The 19,294-nt window shown below is 42.2% G+C and overlaps 1 protein-coding gene across 1 annotated transcript; it reads left to right on the top strand.

Annotated features, from left to right (window-relative positions):
- Positions 1–2,283: 2,283 nt before the first annotated feature.
- On the top strand, positions 2,284–18,371 carry LOC121587192 (rho GTPase-activating protein 25-like). The gene is made up of 11 exons (XM_041904118.2): positions 2,284–2,691; positions 9,800–10,002; positions 10,247–10,334; positions 10,559–10,672; positions 11,085–11,292; positions 11,811–11,943; positions 12,516–12,589; positions 12,815–12,936; positions 13,503–13,660; positions 16,718–17,298; positions 17,660–18,371. The coding sequence occupies exons 1-11, from the start codon at positions 2,628–2,630 to the stop codon at positions 17,847–17,849; spliced, it is 1,935 nt and encodes a 644-aa protein (XP_041760052.2). The 5' UTR covers positions 2,284–2,627; the 3' UTR covers positions 17,850–18,371.
- The last annotated feature ends 923 nt before the right edge of the window (positions 18,372–19,294 follow it).

A 19,294-nucleotide genomic window follows, 5' to 3' on the forward strand; every position in this document is an offset into this window, starting at 1 on the left:
TTCGTAGCAGATTAGAAGAATTTACGCAGCAGATTAGGAGAATTAACATAGCAGGTTAGGTTAAGGTTAGGAAAAGGGCAGGGTTAGGGTTAGCTAAAAATAATTAATTATAATTTTGATGTCAAATTGACAAAAAGCATGACCCTAACATGGAAGGCCACATAACAGAGCGAAACATCTGTACAGTCCTAAAACCATGCAGCTCTACTCCTTGAAATGCCTACTTCCATAAGCACATACAGCACATACATGTTATGAATTTTTCCTATAGTTTTTTGTGTGATCATTATTTGAGATCCTGTCAGTCTTTAACTTACCTTGCTTATTTTTATTACCGTACTGTGCCACTAGAGAACCTGGTTCGAATCCAGGCTCTGTCGCAGCCGGCCGCGACCGGGAGACTCATGGGCGGCGCACAATTGGCCCAGCGTCGTCCAGGGTAGGGGAGGGAATGGCCGGCAGGGATGTAGCTCAGTTGATAGAGCATGGTGTTTGCAACGCCAGGGTTGTGGGTTCGATTCCCACGGGGGGCCAGTATAAAAAAATATATATGTGTATTCACTAACTGTAAGTCGCTCTGGATAATAGCGTCTGCTAAATGACTAAAATGTATGTAAATGTAATATTATTATATCATACTAATCCAGCTGTTTAGAAATTATATCTATATATTCTTCAGTTTTCACATTTACATAACTCACAGATTTACTTAGCTAATGTTCAGAGAAATATTCAGGCAATGTAGGACTGGAGGAGAGACTTTGTTGAAAATATACAGTACCGGTCAAAAGTTTGGACACACCTACTCATTCAAGGGTTTTTTCATTATTTTTACTATTTTCTACATTGTAGAATAATAGTGAAGACATCAAAACTTTGAAATAACACATATGGAATCATGTAGTAACCAAAAAAGTATTAAACAAGTGCTAAGCAAATGTGGGAACTGCTTCAAGACTGTTGGAAAAGTATTCCAGGTGAAGCTGGTTAAGAGAATGGCCAAGCGTGTGCAAAGCTGTCATCAAGGCAAAGGGTGGCTATTTGAAGAATCTCAAATATAAAATATATTTTAATTTGTTTAACACATTTTTTGGTTACTACATGATTCCATATGTGTTATTTCATAGTTTTGATGTCTTCACTATTATTCTACAATGAAGAAAATAGTAAAAATAAAGAAAAACCCTTGAATGACTAGGTGTGTCCAAACTTTTGACTAGTAGTGTATGTGTGTCACTATTTTCTCTCTTATTGCTGTGGTATCTAGTGCATTAGCTAGTCTTGAATTTCCTGATATTGGCTGTTATTGTCGGTGTATAGAAAATATCTGTGGTATCTGTGTGCTGCGTTCAAGAGAGGGAACCTATTGTGAAGTCTCATAATGAGTAGAGGATAGAGGCATTGATAGAAGTTGTCGGAAGCCAACCAGGGGAATATTGGAAACCAACCAGTGAGAATGGAGGTACATTTTCCTTGGACTTCATTGGTGGTAATAACAGTATTGTGCCAGTTCCGTGTCAGTATTATGGATAGCTGCCACTAGAGTGAGCTAAAGACTAAAATAACTTATTTTTTGTTGTTGTCCTCCTTGGTCTTATATTGAGCCTCTTCCAGTATTGTGCTTTCATGTAAAAGCAGCAAGATTATTCCTTCTGCATCACTGCTGTTCAATAACATTCCATCTTCTAAGGTTAACTTGAAACTACTTATGGGGGAAATGGGGATCATTATTCCTCCTTAGCTATTTGCTTTTACAGAAATTAGAATTTCCCTCACCAATAGGTTAATCATAATATTGAGCAGACCTATTTTCTGCATAATAGGCTACCACTGTGCAATTTCCTATTACACAGTTCTATTTTAGTATGTTAGGAATCTTATCAAGCTAGCCAGGACATTATGGAATGTATGGAGATTTGCTATGTTTGGCTGTTCACGCAATACGGTCATCCTGTGGGTCTACTCTTGTTGTTGTGCTTTTGCTATTATATATATTGCTATTTTATGATTTATATGTTGTTTATTATCGTATATTGTGCAATGATTTGTGTTAAATTGTATTTGATTTAGGAAACATTTTTAATTTGTACATTTTTGATAATGCCAGAAAATGTGCTTCGCCTTTCCGTAAATACCCTGTTCATATGTTAGATGACAATAAAAGGAAAATATAAATGTGGGTCTGTGAATTCATTGGCTGCATGTTGCCTGTAAGCATCATTGCCACAGCTTGAAAAGACTGCAACCAAGAAACGAACCCACTTCCTCCTGAGAGAGAATGCAAGGAGATCAATGGTTTAGTGACACTTGTGAATTGTATGGCATTTGAAACCTTCCATCATAGAGCACTTAATGCTATACCTACGTGGAGATGGGAGTACATACAGTGCAGTGGACTATTAGAATAGCAGAACATATATCAACAGAGAAGTAGAAGGGGACAAGAAGAAAGATGAATAGCTATACAGGAAGTAGGAAGTCAGATACCGAAAGGTTTTAGTGTGATAGACAGACTGGAGATCTACAGCAAAACCCTTAATGGATGTGTGTGTGCTGTGTGTATGTGAGTGCGTGTGTGCGTTTGTGTTGTGAAGTGAGATACTGACATTTCCTATGAAGGAGGGAGAATGTCTCTCAAGCTACCTCGGAACTGGGACTTCAGCACCCTCAAAGCTGAAACCGCCAGAATAGGTAAGTTACTGGTTGTTAAACTGAACATAAAGCTATTCTTAGAAGTCATTGCATTTGTGTAAGTAGGTTTGTTCTATGATCAGTTGCATTGTACACTAGTGTATAGTATGTGTGTGTAACAGGCCTCTAGGTAAAGAGACTGGACCTGTGGGTGTGACATGAGGTTGACTGTGGCTCTGTTTTTCTTATACTTGGTTATATTAGCAGTGTTTGTGGTCCAGGGCATTGGCTTCCAGTAGGATCATACACCTGATCACAAATGGGGTGGTGCACCTATAACGCAGTTGTCATCAACATGAGTCAGTGAAAACAGTGTGGATGCTTCTATTTGCAATGAACAGTTTTATGTAGTAGGCTTTACTGTATGCACATCAGCATTGCTGGGAAGCAGTGGTTTAGCGCAGATTTGCAAGCCACCCCCCCCATATAATAAATTGCCAATACTTTATTCAGTAAATTAAGACATTATGAAGTGGGTATAAACAGTATCCTGAATAGTGTAATAACTTGAACCAATAATGTAATAACAACCCATAAAAAAATAAAACAACTAAATTCACTGTCTTTTTTTTCATGCATATCAACTGTCATGCTTCAGTAATCGCCTGACTACACACCAAACCAATTTATGAATCCTTATTTGATGTTACTAAGGGACTATAACTGGACAGTTAATTAAGTGGACTAATGTTGGAGGGGCTATACTCATCTTTCCCAGCAGACATAAACGAGGAGACCGTGGCATTTGAATTCCGACACACATAGATATTACAGATAATACAGTCCCAACATGTTGTCATATCTACAGAACATATGTCAAATGGAGCCATGAAGTACTGTTTGACCTGCCAAAGAAAAGGTGTAACACTTCCATATGTGAGGCTCATAAGAGGACTGTAAAGGCAGATAAATCAAAGTAGTGGAAAAAAACACCGGTTTTGGCCTTGGACCGATAGATGCGGTAAATGAGTCAATGGAATGCAGATGGTCCATTGACCAGATTGGCGCACGTTCAACAAATAAGTAGATATTTGTCAAATCCGTCATGATTTGTGTTTTGTAACAGGCCCACAATGTGGTTACTTAAGTCTGATTTTGATATATTTGGCTGTTTTCGCTTCATAACATGTAGTCCCTTTTCAGGTTTAGAAGAAGTGACTGCCTAATGCTAACTCCCATTCGTATAAACTGGTTAGCATAGCTAGCATACAGAAATTGGTGGTGGTAGTCAGTCATTTTGAACTGTAATGCAGTTGATTGGTAACGATGACAGAAACATGTGTTGGGGTTGACATCCATATAAGCATTATACTGCGATCTTTACCTCAACAATATTTCCCCCAAGGCCCTTTCCCCAATGCGTTTCCATGGCAAATCCATTGTTTAGGTCGAGTTCGATTGACCTCTTTACCACATCTACGGGTTAAGTGTGAGTGAGTGAGTGAGTGAATCAGTGAGTCTGTCTGTCTGACATGAGTCTGGTTCGATCTCCACTCTGTAAGGCAAAGTAGCCTGGTCAATCCTGGGATAAGGAGGAGTGAAACTCTTCTTGAGTATTTTTGTGATCATTAGAATTTGGCTACACATGACTGCAAGGTGTGTCTTCAAATTGAGGAGTGTTGTTGTTTTTTCTCTCTGATGACACTGGATGTTTGAAAGGAAGTGCAAGTCTGTTGTGGCAATGGATGCAAATGAAAGTGTTGAAGTCTGTGACACTTAATATGCATGCCTTTAAAGAAAAATAGTGATTCTAGGTTATTATTACACTATTGGTTTAAGTTATTACACTGTTGATTAACCTTTTTAGTTTTATCCACTTTATAAATGTAATATTCATTTAACATTTTCTTCACTACTGTGGTGGGGGGGGGGTGGACTGTCCTAGCTTCAGGGGGAAGCTGGTTACACCATTGGGGTGCCAGGACAGAGAAGAGCTTGTACTGGGCTGAGCTGTCCAAGAGACCAGAGGTGGCAGAACGGAGTGCTTGGGTTGGGGTGTAGGGTTTGAGCATAGGCTGAAGGTAGGGGGGGCAGTTCCTCTTGCTGCTCCATAGGCAAGTACCATGGTCTTGTAATGAATGCGAGCTTCGACTGGAAGCCAGTGGAGTGTGCGGAGGAGCGGGTTGACATGGGAGAACTTGGGAAGGTTGAACACCAGGCGGTCTGCAGCATTCTGGATAAATTACAGGGGTTTGATGGCACAAGCGGGGAGCCCAGCCAACAGCAAATTGAGGGAGTCCTGACGGGAGATGACAAGTGCCTGGATTAGGACCTGCGCCGCTTCCTGTGTGAGGTACAGTCGTACTCTACCGATGTTGTAGAGCATGAACCTGCAGGAGCAAGTCACTGCTTTGATGTTTGCAGAGAACAACAGGGTGTTGTCCAGGGTCACGCCAAGGTTCTTTGCGCTCTGGGAGGGGGACACCGTGGAGTTGTCAACTGTCTTGGAGAGGGCTTCCCCTCTTACATTATGCGCCAAAACGTTATTACGTTATGCATTCTGCATATTTATTACATTATTGGCAATTTATTACATTGTCAGCATTTATTACATTATAAATGCTAAAGTTATTACATTATTAGCAGATAACTTCCTGCAATTCTACATATTTTGCCATGGGCCAAAGAGAAAAATGTGTAGTTTTATAGCTAATCACATGCTATTCTACACATTTTGCCATGAGGCTGAAAGTAAATGTTGCTGTTACACATTTTGCCATGGGGCAGAGAGAAATGTGTAGTTTTATAGCTAATTTCATGCTATTCTACACATTTTACCATGAGGCTGAGAGAAACTTTTGAATTTTTTAAGCTAATCTCCTCAGAGCTGTGGGGGTTTCTGCTACGCCAGTGGCAGTAAGACGTTTTTGATTTCCTCTGTGCTCTTTGGTGCTTTCAGCAGGAAGCTGATGAAATGCCAGAACAGTAGCTGTGAGTAGGGTTGCAAAGGAAGGGTATACTACCGGTAACTTCGGAAGTTTACCAATATACTACCAGAATTTTGGAAACTTTCAAGGATTTTATGGAATTTTCATAACATGTAAAATGTATAAAATAACAAAATAATTGATTTTAATATAAAAAATGGAATGATAAAGCTGTAAAACATTATCCTAAATAGAACCCATCAACTTAATGAATACCTTTGGTTTTTCTGTTGGGTTTCAGCATGAAATATCCTTTATATTTTGATAGCCTTTTCTTTATTTTACTAATATGTCTTTGTGGTGGCAGTTGTGAAAAAAGTCAGTAGTTGGAAGAGCTGCAGAGTTAATTGCAAATGATGTCATTGTTGATTAGATAATTTTTTCATTAATTAGGCTATTTTCTCTTCAGCCATATGGTCTATCCAATAGAAATAGGTGTGTGGGTGGGTGGATGGCGGGTTGAATAAAGAGAAAACTATAACTTAAAAAATCCATAAATGTATAATTCTTGTGCAATTTATATCTATATGGTACATTTAGGTTTTTCTTTCATTATTTTAGGCTATCTGGCATTAGTGCGTAAGCCTAAGCTTTAGGGCCCAACTGTACACGTGCCAAATAGACCACACGCCAACGGGCAGAAAAAGTTAACATTGATTGAGGCCAGAAAAGTAATGTTTGGGAAATATTTGGTGAAGTGGTAAAAGAGGTTGATACCAGTGCCTATGTTGTGTGTGATGATTGTGAGGCGGTACACAAATTCGACAGTACAAGACGGGGACTTCAAATAGGCTTATGGCACGTCAAAGGAACTGTAGCCTACTGTTCAGATGGGTTAAATGGAAACTGAAATCTGACACTGACTGTAGGTCTATAACCACTCACATAGCCTTAATACGAACTCCTGCAGAATTAAGCATTTCTTGCTGTAAAATTATACACCAAATGCAGGCTAAATTTGGACTTGGGAACAGGAGTGGAGAAATATGATTTATTTCTTTCAGCATTTTGCTATTTTTATCAGCATTATAAAAGCTGATAGTATTTCAACCATATAAAATATGCATCCAAGCCGAACTGAAATCTTATCAGAAACTTGTTGGGTGGATTCACAGCTTTCTATTTCCTTACAATTGGTCAAACTGATGTCATTTGGAAATTTTGCACATTTTCTCCCAGGTCCCTAAAGATCTTTGTTACTGATGTCAACTAGTATATTGAAGCATTCATTCTATCGATTTATGACATTATTCTGGTGAGCAAGGGTTTATTTAGGCTTATAGGGCAACATATGACAGAAGAGAAGCTGCATGTATCTAATTATAGACAAGTTGACTAACAAATAGCATACCAAAATGTCGGAAATTATAAGCGGAAACACATCTAAATCAGGCAACAACAAAAAATCTGCACCCCCTGTCAAAAAATCGTTCCTCCGTCTCTGACTGTGGCCTACAGCCATTTTCTATATTAGTGGGTTAGGGTCAGTTGCGGGCCTCAGATTTTCAATTTATCACATATAGTCAGGCGATTGCAGATGGGTTATTAGCAATTGTGGACGGTGTGGGTGAACAAACAGCTGACCCGCACACCACTAGTGTGTGTGTGGGAGAGAAAGGGAGAGAGAGAGAGAGACCATGTGAGAAGGCCTGATGTACTTCTCTACATCACTACTGTATTTTTCCTTACACCACTACACTACTATAAAAGTCAATGGCATTCCATAGCTAGGCATAAGAAATATGTACACAGAATTAAAATGTACAGTTACACAACTGAATGGGGCAAGTGTGTTCTGTCATTTGAATTGCTAAAGTTACCACCCTATTCAGTGCGCTGCTTTTGACCAGGGCCCATAGGGTTCTGGTGAAAAGTAGTGCACTATAGCAAATAGGGGTTCAACATTCACTTTTTCTTCAGAACATCATTGAGATAATTTGAAACTTCATAATCCTGCGAGTGCTGCACAGTTCAATCAAGCCTCATTAATTTAACATTATTCAACTTGGCGTAAAACAGCTGGGCTTGATTGAGAATTTCTACGTTTATTTCTGGTTCCATGGGGACTAATGGTTCTAGGAGGTCCTCTGTCTAGTTGAAAAGTTCCTCAAAGGTCTGTGTCCATCTTTCCAGAGGGTGTGGTGTCTCATACACCACTGTGTGTGGGCCCGAGGTTCGTCCAGAACCTTTTGACCAAAGGGTCTGAGTTCTAGGTAGGGGCCTTCAAAGCGTTTCTCCCATTGAGCGATGATGCAGTAGCTTCCTGTTTATATAGGTTCATCTTCTCTTCTTTTCTTTCATCTGGTCTGGGAGGTCACAGTGAATTACACAACCAGTGACGGAACGCTCTCAATTGCAATCAGTCTAATCTCTCCGGCAACCTATGGTACCACCCTACGTGTCACTCCGTCCGTCGCTTTCTCTCTCCATTCTGTGCCACGTAGCCTACTTTGGCCAGAATCTCCCTGTGCTGCCTGACTTTATCGTTGTGAGAAATAGTCCCTCTGTCCTGCTGCTCGTTAAGCTGAATGTCTACTCTTGTGCCCCCAAATGTTTTTGAACTCACCGTAGCTTGCAGGTGTGAAGTTGAGCAGAGCTGACTTCGTAAAAACCTCACTTTTTTTTTTCTAATCAAAATATGATTGGTTCATTCCACTGTCTAATACAATTGAATGGCAGAGTCCTTCTCTCCAGCTTCTGAAGGCCTAGCCAATGGCTGGCTGAGCTAGCTAGATTTTTCTCCCCAGAGACCACCAAAGAAAAATCCTGATTAGATATTTTTTTCTCTTCAGTATTAACCCGTAGCTTTCCAACACAAACTGAAGCGATGCAATCTGAAGAGCATACATTTTTTTGAAAATATGAAATAAAAATTAAAAAGAAGGCCCTCAGGGTTCCCAACTGACTTTGGGTCGCACACATTCCACCGAATGTGGATCTCCAGTTCATCTACTGATCTCTAGTTCATCTACTGAGCTCCAGTTCATCTACTGATCTCCAGTTCATCTACTGATCTTTCAGAGCGCAGTTAACGTCTGCCGACTTTTTCGCAAGATTCTAAATATAAAATTGGTTTGCACTGGGTTCGCAAAGTACTCTGGCAGGCAAACGCTATTGGTGTGACACGTAGCCTACAACTTTACCTCCATTTCCATCCTTTCTTCATACGCTTATTTTTTTCTCTCTCATGGTCTCCTCTGACATCAAACACAGACGACTAAGACAGTCACGATGTTAACACAGACGACTAAGACAGTCACGATGTTGCTGAGCAATGGATGGCCTTTTAGTAAAGGGTAAAGAAACTAAAACATGGACAAATGACTCAACCATGTCTATATTTAGGCCTTGTTGAGCAACCTGGTCTCAGAGCATTTTGTATTAGTCTGTACGTAAATCCGTGACACTCCATTTAGTATAATATGTTACGTTTCGTATGGTATGTATTAAATTGTGGATGTTCATCACCCATTTCGTATGATGTGTTGCGAATTACAATTCATATTATATTTTACGAATTTGTAAAACATACAATATGTTACGAATTAGCAAAAGCTAGCAGGCTAAAGTTAGCAACTTTTGGGTTGCTAGACTTTCGGGTTAAACGCCTTCTCATCCACCCCGACCAACCACCCTACTTTTGTTTTTGCCTTAAGTAACCATCTGTGTTATGTAACCATACCAAACATAACATATCATACTAATTTGAATATTTACTATGTTACGTCTAGTCTATGAGACCAGGCTGAGTTGAGACCATACTGTATTATTGTTCCTGATTTGCTCTTTCCTCTAGTGCACTTTACTGTTGAAGGCCCAGTGTATTTGTAGTTCACTACTTCCCACCCACTGAACAATCATGGCTAGAATCTACAATAGCATGTACCTTGAACAGGAAGCTTGACAGGTCAGATTGAGGCGGGCTGTTTCCTGCCAGGCCACCTCAAACAAGGGGGACAAAAATACACTCATCAATTTTCAGCCTGCAGCCCTGCACACAGCCACACACACTGACTACTCTTTACTGCAAATGTCAGATTGATGCATATTCAAATCAATAAAAGAGGAAGACCTGACTTGACGGATGTTGAGAACCTTGTTGACATCCTGCCTGTGTTAAGTAAAGTGTCTCTTAAGGCTGTTTTTAACGGTCTGGTATATTTGTTTCCACTCTGCTGCAGCGCGGTCTAAGAGTGTGATGCCTGGAGAGGGCAACCCTGGGTCAGGCTCGCCCGGGTCCACCACGAGGTCCATGGAGATGCCGCTGAAGGCAGGCTGGCTGAGGAAACAGAGGTCCATCGTGAAGAACTGGCAGCTGCGTTACTTTGTGCTGAGAGGGAGCACGCTGACCTACCATAAAGACGAAAAGGAGGGGACTGTCCAGGTGAGAGATGATGTGGTGAGGAGGGCAGATAGGTCTGGGCACTAGCTATCCTTTAACTGGCGTTTCCTGATCTGGTCATGTGGTTAGGAAAAACTCAGAGCCCTTTAAGCATCCAAACAACACTACTGCTGTCAATATTCAGTTAGCATGTTTCCATCTTTATTGAAGTCCTTTCCTGTGTTTCCTGTAGCCTATATGTGTTCTTTACTAAGATGTCAGTGTCTGTCTGTCCCTCTGTCCGCAGGGAGTGATCCAACTGAGGTTCAGTAAAGTCAATGAGCTCCCACTGAACCAAGATGACCCAGGGAAATTCCTCTTTGAGATCATGCCGCGTAAGCAGAAGACTGTCTCTGTCTCTTTCTCTCTGTCTCTCTCTCTTTCCCCTTTTCCCTTTATCTCTCTATCTCTCTTTCACCCTCTCTCTCTCCCTCCGTCTCTCCATTTCTCACTCTCTCTCTCATCTCTCCTCTGAGAGAGGAATTAAAGAGCCATCTATGTATGATGTATCCCAGTATGTTGGAGAGTCATACCCTCTCTGTCTCTCTGTGTATTCCAGGCAGCAGTGGTGATCGGGAGCGGTGCCCCTACATTCTCATGGCCAACTCCCACAGTGAGATGGATGAGTGGGTCCGCACGCTGCGCAGGGTGGTTGGAGCGCCCTCTAGTGGAGGTACAGATAGCCTAGTGAACATATTTAGAGACAGGAGTTTTCCCTGACCAAGGGACCTGACCAGGAAAAACAATGTATAACTAGGACCTATAATATATTTTTCCTGGTTGGATCACGTGGTCAAGAAAAATGCAGGGCTCTAGCGTGACATCTGAACTTATTTCCTTGACTTTTGGTTCGAGAACTCTTTTTGGAGTTGTCTTCGGGCCCATGACATAAACCATACAAATGTTTCTAGCCACAGGTCAGTAGGCCTACATGGTCGCAAAGCATGAGGAGCTAGCCACCGCTACCCACCAGACCAGTGGGTCTCGAGCCTCGACCCACAACTTGAGAAACCCTGTTTTTGATTCTCCACATTGTCCTCCAGTCTGGGCTGTGACTTACTCTAACTGCTCTCTTACCCCCTCAGCGATATTTGGCAAGAGCCTGGGTGATACGGTGACCTATGAGCAGCGGTTCGGCCCCCACATGGTACCCATCCTGGTGCAGAAGTGTGCTGAGTTCATCAGAGAACACGGACTAAGTGAGGAGGGCATCTTCAGACTGCCAGGACAAGACAACACCGTCAAACAGTTCAGGGACGCTTTCAACGCCGGAGAGAGACCTTCCTTCCCAAGGTGAGATGCCTCAGAGCTAAGCTAACTTACGCAAGAGCGTTTGAAGGAACGCTCAAGGGTGCCAACATACAAACAGATAATTATTACACCCTTTTTATACAAACTCAAATCTGCCAATTACCTAAAAGTTGCACAGAGAGATGAGAGAGATGCAGTCAGGATGATAGCGCAGAGAAGCCTAATACACTTCTTCTGCTCTCTGTGCTCTGTGGCTTACACCACATCCTGTCCAAGTAGAAAGAGAAGAGGAGTGCAACATTAGTCAACATCACAGGAAACAGTCTTATTAGAACCTTCTGCCCACACTGAACTCTCTATTGTGACAAAATGAATGAAAACGGGGATAAACTGTTTTGTAGCTGGATTCAACACAAAATAGCAATACACTCAGCACGACTGTATGTTTGTGTGTGTGTGTGTGTGTGTGTGTGTGCATGCATGTGTGTGTGCGGTAGTGTGTGTGGCTGCGCTTGCCTATGTACAGTATGCACTGTTTATGACTGTTTTGTGCCCTGCAGTGACACAGATGTCCACACAGTGGCGTCGTTGTTCAAGTTGTACCTACGGGATCTGCCTGAGCCGGTGGTTCCTTGGACACAGTACCAAGACTTCCTGGACTGCAGCCCCATGCTGGACCCCAACAGTGCTGCAGTAGGAACTCATATTTACTTAAATGAAGACTTTAAGCAAATATTGTCATAAATAAACCCTTTGCACTACAATTTGTGTTTCTATCAACTTGTATTGGAACAAATATTTACTTCAATTAATTATTTAGCTAATATTCTTATAAATAAACCTTTTCTCCAGGCTACAATTTGTCATTTAGCCTTATTTCTATCAACAGTTCTAAAATGAGTATCTACTGACTCAATGTTTTGACTTCCTCTCAATGAAGACCATAGCCAAATATTAATATTAAAAAAAAAATTAGGTACCGTTTGAAATGTATCTCTATTTCTGTCAATTGTGCCAAAATTACTATATGGCTGCATTTAGACAGGCTGCCCAATTCTGATATTTTTTCCAATAATTGGTCTTTTGACCAATCACACCAGATCTTTTCACTTCAGATCTTTTTCAAAGCTGATCTGATTGGTCAAAAGACCAATTTGTGAAAAATATATCTGAATTGGGCTGTCTGTTTAAACGCAGCCTATGTAGGCCAACTGAATCAGTGTTTTGACTTACACAATGTATGTTCTAACTCTCTCTTTGCTCAGGGTCGTGAAAGACTGGAGAAGCAGATCACCCTCCTTCCTAGACCCAACTATAACCTCCTCAGCTACATATGCAGGTGAGCTTACAGTCACACAACCAAAGATCAGGGGGATAAGGGGGTAATTGATTGAATTACAATTCATAGAACCTGTAGTTTGAAGCGCCTTGCGAAACATTTGAAAAGCAATTTGATTACTACACTGTAATATTTAGTCTACAGCTTGCTCATACAGCATTTTGTGTTTGATTCGAAAATGTTTCTGGTGTGTGAGTGACTTTGCTGCATAACCTCTCTTTGCAGGTTCTTATTTGAGGTCCAGCAGAACTCCAAGGTGAACAAGATGTGTGTTGAAAACCTGGCCACGGTCATTGGGATCAATCTGCTCAAGCCTCAGATCGAGGACCCCATCACTATGATGAAGGGTGAGACCAGACCACTGCCTGTCAGGATCCTCTTAGTGCACAATGTAACAGGGTAGTACTGTCATGATCAGCAGTACGCTTTTATCACACTTAGATTTTTCACAAACTGCTGCTGCTTGACACAATGACCAACTGACCTTACTGACCTAGAATAAATACAAATCATGATGTACTATTTGATTAATTATGAAATGAATATACATAAGCAATGGCTCATAGATACAGTTTAATGCACTGTATATCTACAAATTACCTTGACTAACCTGTACCCCCGCACATTGACTCGGTACCCCCTGTATTTAGCCTCGTTATTGTTTTTTTATTGTGTAACTTTTTATTTTATTTTTTACTTTATTTTATTTAGTAAACTGCATTGTTGGTTAAGGGCTTGTAAGTAAGCATTTCACGGTAAGGTCTACACCTGTTGTATTCGGCGCATGTGACAAATAACATTTGATTTGATTTGATTTGATATCAACAAATTGTTTATTTATCCTCATTATATGTTTCCCTTTCAGAACTGTTTGTGTGTTAACAGACTGTATACTTGTCTGTGTCTCCTCCAGGTACTCCTCAGATCCAGAAGTTGATGACAGTGATGATCAGACAGCATGAGGCTCTGTTTCCTCCGTCTGAAGACGTGGCTCCTTCACCCCCCAGCAAGAAGAGTGAGAGCAAGAAGCACAGCGCTCCACGCAGCTTCGTGGGCTGGGAGTCTGCTGAGGTAACAACATAACATCATTAAACGCAGCACATAGGGCCCTAATCAAAAGTAGTGCACTATAAAGGGAATAGGGTACCATTTAGGATGTATACTTAAAGAGGTTCTCCTATTATATCCAAGATGGCATAGCAGTGCGGTCGTGTTTTCTGTAGTGTCCTTATGTAAATAGCCAGTTTTTTGTTTTTTTGTCTTTTTTGTATATATTTCTCAATCTCACTTTCCATCCTTTAACTAAATATACTTTCCTGCAACCCGCCTCACCCAATGTGGAACGGATTCTGTTGTTTCTTCATACATTTTTATCCAGAACCTCTGGCTGAAACTAGCCAGCTAACTAGCTACTTGCTATTAGCCACCGTTAGCGGTCTTCACCATTGTCCGTGGCTGTGGCCTGCACTACCTACCAGCCAGCTCTAGCCTGGACAATTGTCGGCCAGTCTGCACAGTCTGCACAGCGCGCTAACGAGCCAGAGCATATCGGATTTTCTGCCGGAACCACTGAATCACTGGACCTTAACACCGGATCATCGCTAGCCAGCTAACTAGCTACTTGCTATTAGCCACCGTTAGCGGTCTTCACCATTGTCCGTGGCCATGGCCTGCACTACCTACCAGCCAGCCAGCTCTAGCCTGGACTATTATTCGGCCAGTCTGCACTGTCTGCACAGCGCGTTATCGACCCTGAACATATCGTTTTTCTGCCGGAATCACTGAACCTTTAACACCGGATTCATCGCTACTAGCTAGCTGCAACCAAATTGACATTTGTGGTTGGCTAATCAGCCCTGAGTTAGCCTTGAGCCAGGCCCATCTCCCGGCTATCTACCTCTCTGTCAACCGGACGGGACCTCCTAGTGTTGACACGGAGCCCCGCCGATCCAACACGACTGGTCTGCCGACGAAATCGTCTGATGTGGTTACAACAGGCTTCCCATTACGACGTCGACCACAAAGATCTGCTAGCCCCGGCCCGCTAGCACACGCTAGCCGTGGCCTCTTGCTCGCTAGTGCTATAGCAGCCCCCGAACTACCTCCGAACTATCCTATTGCTGTTCACCGGACCTTATGATAACTCAGCTATACAGCTGATGCCTGCTGGACTGTTCCTTTATACAGTACCGCATCCTGTTTATGTTTAGCCTCAGCCCAAACTTTGTCGCCATTACCAGCTGTTGTCTTAGCTCTCTCGAATTACACCTGTGATTGCTTTATGCCTCTCTCCCATGTTAATATGCCTTGCTTATTGCTGTTTCGGTTATTTCTTATTGTACTATTTCACTGTAGATCCCCCAGCCCAGCTAAACCTGCCTTAGATAGCTCCTTTGTCCCACCCCCCATACACGTGGAGACCGACTCAATCGGTGCCTCCAGTGATGCTATCTCTTTCATCGTTACCCAACGCTTAGGTTTACCTCCACTGTACTCATATCCTTCCATATCCTTTTCTGTACATAATGCCCTGAGTCTATTCTACAACGCCCGGAAACCTGCCCCTTTTTTTCTCTGTACCCAACGCACTAGAAGACCAGTACTTAAAGCCTTTAGCCATATCCTTATTCTACTCCTCCTCTGTTCCTCTGGTGATGTAGAGGTTAACCCAGGCCCTGTAGCCCCCAGTATCACTCCTACTCCCCAGGCGTTATCATTTGTTGACTTCTGTAATCGTAAAAGCCTTGGTTTCTTGCACGTTAACATCCGAAGCCTCCTCCCTAAGTTTGAGTGATTCACTGCGTTAGCACACTCCGCCAACCCTGATGTTCTAGCAGTGTCTGAATCCTGGCTTAGGAAGGCCACCAACAATTCAGAAATGTCTATCCCCAACTACAACATTTTCCGTCTTGATAGAACTGCCAAAGGGGGTGGGGTTGCAATCTACTGTAGAGATAGCCTGCAGAGCTCTATCGTACTATCCAGGTCTGTGCCCAAACAGTTTGAGCTTCTACTTCTAAAAATCCACCTTTCCAGAAATAAGTATCTCACTGTTGCCGCTTGCTACAGACCCCCCTCAGCCCCACCATTGTGACCTGTACGCTCTTGTTGGCTGGCCGTCACTACATATTCGTCGCCAAACCCACTGGCTCCAGGTCATCTATAAATCACTGCTAGGCAAATCCCCGTCTTATCTTAGCTCACTGGTTATCATAGCAACACCCACCCGTAGTCTGCGCTCCAGCAGGTATATCTCACTGGTCATCCCCAAAGCCAACACCTCCTTTGGCCACCATTCCTTCCAGTTCTCTGCTGCCAATGACTGGAACGAACTGCAAAAATCTCTGAAGCTGGAGACTCTTATCTCCCTCACTAACTTTAAGCGTCAGTTGTCAGAGCAGCTTACCGATCACTGCACCTGTACACAGCCTTTCTGAAATTAGCCCACCCAACTACCTCATCCCCATATTGTTATTTATTTTGCTAATTTGCACCCCAGTATCTCTATTTGCACATCATCTTTTGCACATCTATCATTCCAGTGTTAATACGAAATTGTAACTATTTTGCACTATGGCCTATTTATTGCCTTACCTCCATAACTTACTACATTCACACATACTGTATATATCTTTTCTGTTGAATTTTTGACTTTATGTTTTGTTTACCCCATATAATAATATAAAATAATAATATGCCATTTAGCAGACGCTTTTATCCAAAGCGACTTACAGTCATGCGTGCATACATTTTTTGTGTATGGGTGGTCCCGGGGATCGAACCCACTACCTTGGCGTTACAAGCGCCGTGCTCTACCAGCTGAGCTACAGAGGACCATATGTAACTCTGTGTTGTTGTTTTTATCGCACTGCTTTGCTTTATCTTGGCCAGGTCGCAGTTGTAAATGAGAACTTGTTCTCAACTGGCTTACCTGGTTAAATAAAGGTTAAATAAAAAATAAAACATTATTTCATACTGTGAACGTGGTATTCTATACAAAACGAAATGAGTCATATATTATGATACATTATACCAGTAAGCATTGCATAAAGCTAAACAATATAAATATAATCTCTCATTCTAGTTTTGTGGTCTATACTACATTTCACATCCTCTATGTCCCTGCAGTGTGAGGGCTTTCTGTCAGAGTCTCCAGAGGAGGAGGAGGAGGACACAGACACCCTGGGGGCTGAGCCAGTTACCATCTCCATCCCCCAGACTGGTCCCCAGCAGCCCCACTCCCCCTCCTCATCCTCAGCCTTCGACCCCTTGTCTGGGAGCCCCCGCAAACGCACCCAGACCCTACCTACTTTGAACTGCCCTGTCCCGGGGAGGGCCGGCAAGCTGGAAGCCATGAACCGCTGGAGCCGCATCCAGGAGAGCAGCGAAGAGAAGGGGGAGAAGACTCTCTCAGAGGACATCTTTAAGATCCTGGACCTGCAGAAGACGTCTCTGTTCGGAGGCGCCCAGAAGGACTGGGAGGACAGAGGGACGGCCAGGAGAGGATGTGACATCACAGTCACCTATGATGACATCACAGCCACCTCTTCGAAACCCATTAATGTCCCCCAGCAAAAGTCTCAGCCCTCGACTCCTGAGAAGAAGACAGAGGCCAGTACAGCTGTGGTTTCATCTTCAGCCCTCCAACCAGACAGCAAGGCTGACCAGCAGGAAGACAGCCAGGGAAACTCAGAGCACCTCATTACCAGGTCTGTATAATGGGGGTAAGAATACTGTCTGCATCCCAAATGGCACCCTATGCCCTACATTATGTTTTACTTATGTAGGGAATTGGATGCTATTTGAGACGCAGACACTATCTTATTGGAAAGGACAAAATGTCAACACTAGTAAGATTATTACATAAACACATGCTTACACACACGCACACACACACTGACCTATACATACATTTACATTTACATTTTAGTCATTTAGCAGACGCTCTTATCCAGAGCGACTTACATTATTTATTTATTTTCCTACCCCCTGTGGGAAATACTTTACTCTGCATTCATAAATAATACCTCCCCTCTCCCTCTCCCCTCTTCATTCTCCGCTGTCATGCAGCCTGCAGCAGAGGAACAAAGAGCTGAGTGCCACAGTAGCAGAGCTGCAGTCAGCCCTGGACGCAGAGAAGCGCTGTGTGTCCGCTCTGGAGATCAGGCTGAGGAACGCGGAACGCAGCCGAGATGAGGCCCAGAGACGTAACCAGGAGCTGGACCAAGAGATACAGCAGTTCCTCAGCAGAGAACCATGAGGGCCAACTTAGAACCACAAGGGCCAACTTAGAACCACGAGGGCCAACATAGAACCACAGGAGCAAACTTAGAACCATGAAGGGGCTAACCTAGAACCACGGGGGCCAACCTAGATCCAGTAGCTCCCCACCAGGGAACCATGAAGCCCACCTAGAACATAGAACTGCCCATAGCCTTAAGTTATCAAAGAGATCCCTCAATAAAGTATATGGATATTTAACATAGAGATCTCTAAACTGTAACATAACATAGAGATCCCTCAATATAGAGATCTCCAACATAGAGAAGAAAGCTCATCACAGTGGACATCACAGCCTCATGCAGTTAACTGACTATACGCCACCTGCTGTCCTACAAGACGTAGAGAGTCAGTGTCTTGGCCAGAGCTGTAACTCTGGCTGGGACAAGGAACATGTTGCTACAGATGCACGATCTTAATTTGACAATTTTCTCACAGCAGGAAAATAATCCTGCAGCAACAGGAAATGTGAATTATTGTGTGGATTATAATTAATGGACATTTTTGTAGGGGGTGACACATTTTTAGTTAGGGCAAATCAAGTCTGACATTTTCAAGTGGACATTACAAACTTTAGAAGCCTTTTTAAACCTTGAATACATTTTACATTTTAGTCATTTAGCAGACGCTCTTATCCAGAGCGATTTACAGTTAGTGAGTGCATAATATTTTTTTTTTACACTATACACTATAAGTTTGCAACAACAACAAGGTAATCAAATTAAGATCCTATATCTGTAGCTTGTAAGTTTGTTTGTTGAGAAAACCCATGGGTAAACTCTTTATCCAAACCAGCTGTTATGTTGACTACACATCACATTTTATAAACACAAAATGAGGAATACTGTGACTGTTTATGAATGGCCTTTGCTTGGTGTAGCTGATTATGTAGTATGGATGTGATGTGCAGATGCCTATAAAATGCTGATAGTTGTTGACCATGCAGGCTCCATTACATGTATATTCTTAGAGTACTTACAGCATGTAAATACAATAGCAGTTTGTGCGTAATGTCCAGGTTAAGAGAATGTCCAGGACACTTGGACTATAATGGTCTGTATAAGTATTTTTACCTACGTTCACGGAGATCGTATTCACGGGAAACGCTGTGCACGTCTGCTCAATTGTTAACGTTTGAATCGTGTTCATATTTTGTTTGACCAGCCATTAATAAAGAGGAATAGAATAAGTTGACTTGACTGACCAACAATCTGCACCGTTTGTCCTTATTATGACTTACAGGGTTGAACTACAACCTTTTAAGAGGGATTGGCAATACAATAATAACATATATAATGATAAATAGACTTGAAACTTGTATCTCATTATGGTGTATGGTGAAATAAGTATAGCCAGTTATAATTGTAATGGCTTAGCTGATAATAACAAAAGAAGAACGATATTTACATGGCTCAAAGAGAAGGA

This window comes from Coregonus clupeaformis, chromosome 18 (genome assembly GCF_020615455.1).
Source record: "Coregonus clupeaformis isolate EN_2021a chromosome 18, ASM2061545v1, whole genome shotgun sequence".
NCBI classification, from domain to species: Eukaryota; Metazoa; Chordata; class Actinopteri; order Salmoniformes; family Salmonidae; genus Coregonus; species Coregonus clupeaformis.

What these genes read in the sequence shown, in the direction of transcription:
- LOC121587192 (XM_041904118.2), top strand. Translation starts at nt 2,628, where the DNA reads ATGTCTCTCAAGCTACCTCGGAACTGGGACTTCAGCACCCTCAAAGCT. An exon ending in AAAAGGAGGGGACTGTCCAG is followed by an intron (nt 10,003 to 10,246) that starts GTGAGAGATGAT and finishes CTCTGTCCGCAG; the next exon opens with GGAGTGATCCAACTGAGGTT. An exon ending in GAGAGACCTTCCTTCCCAAG is followed by an intron (nt 11,293 to 11,810) that starts GTGAGATGCCTC and finishes TGTGCCCTGCAG; the next exon opens with TGACACAGATGTCCACACAG.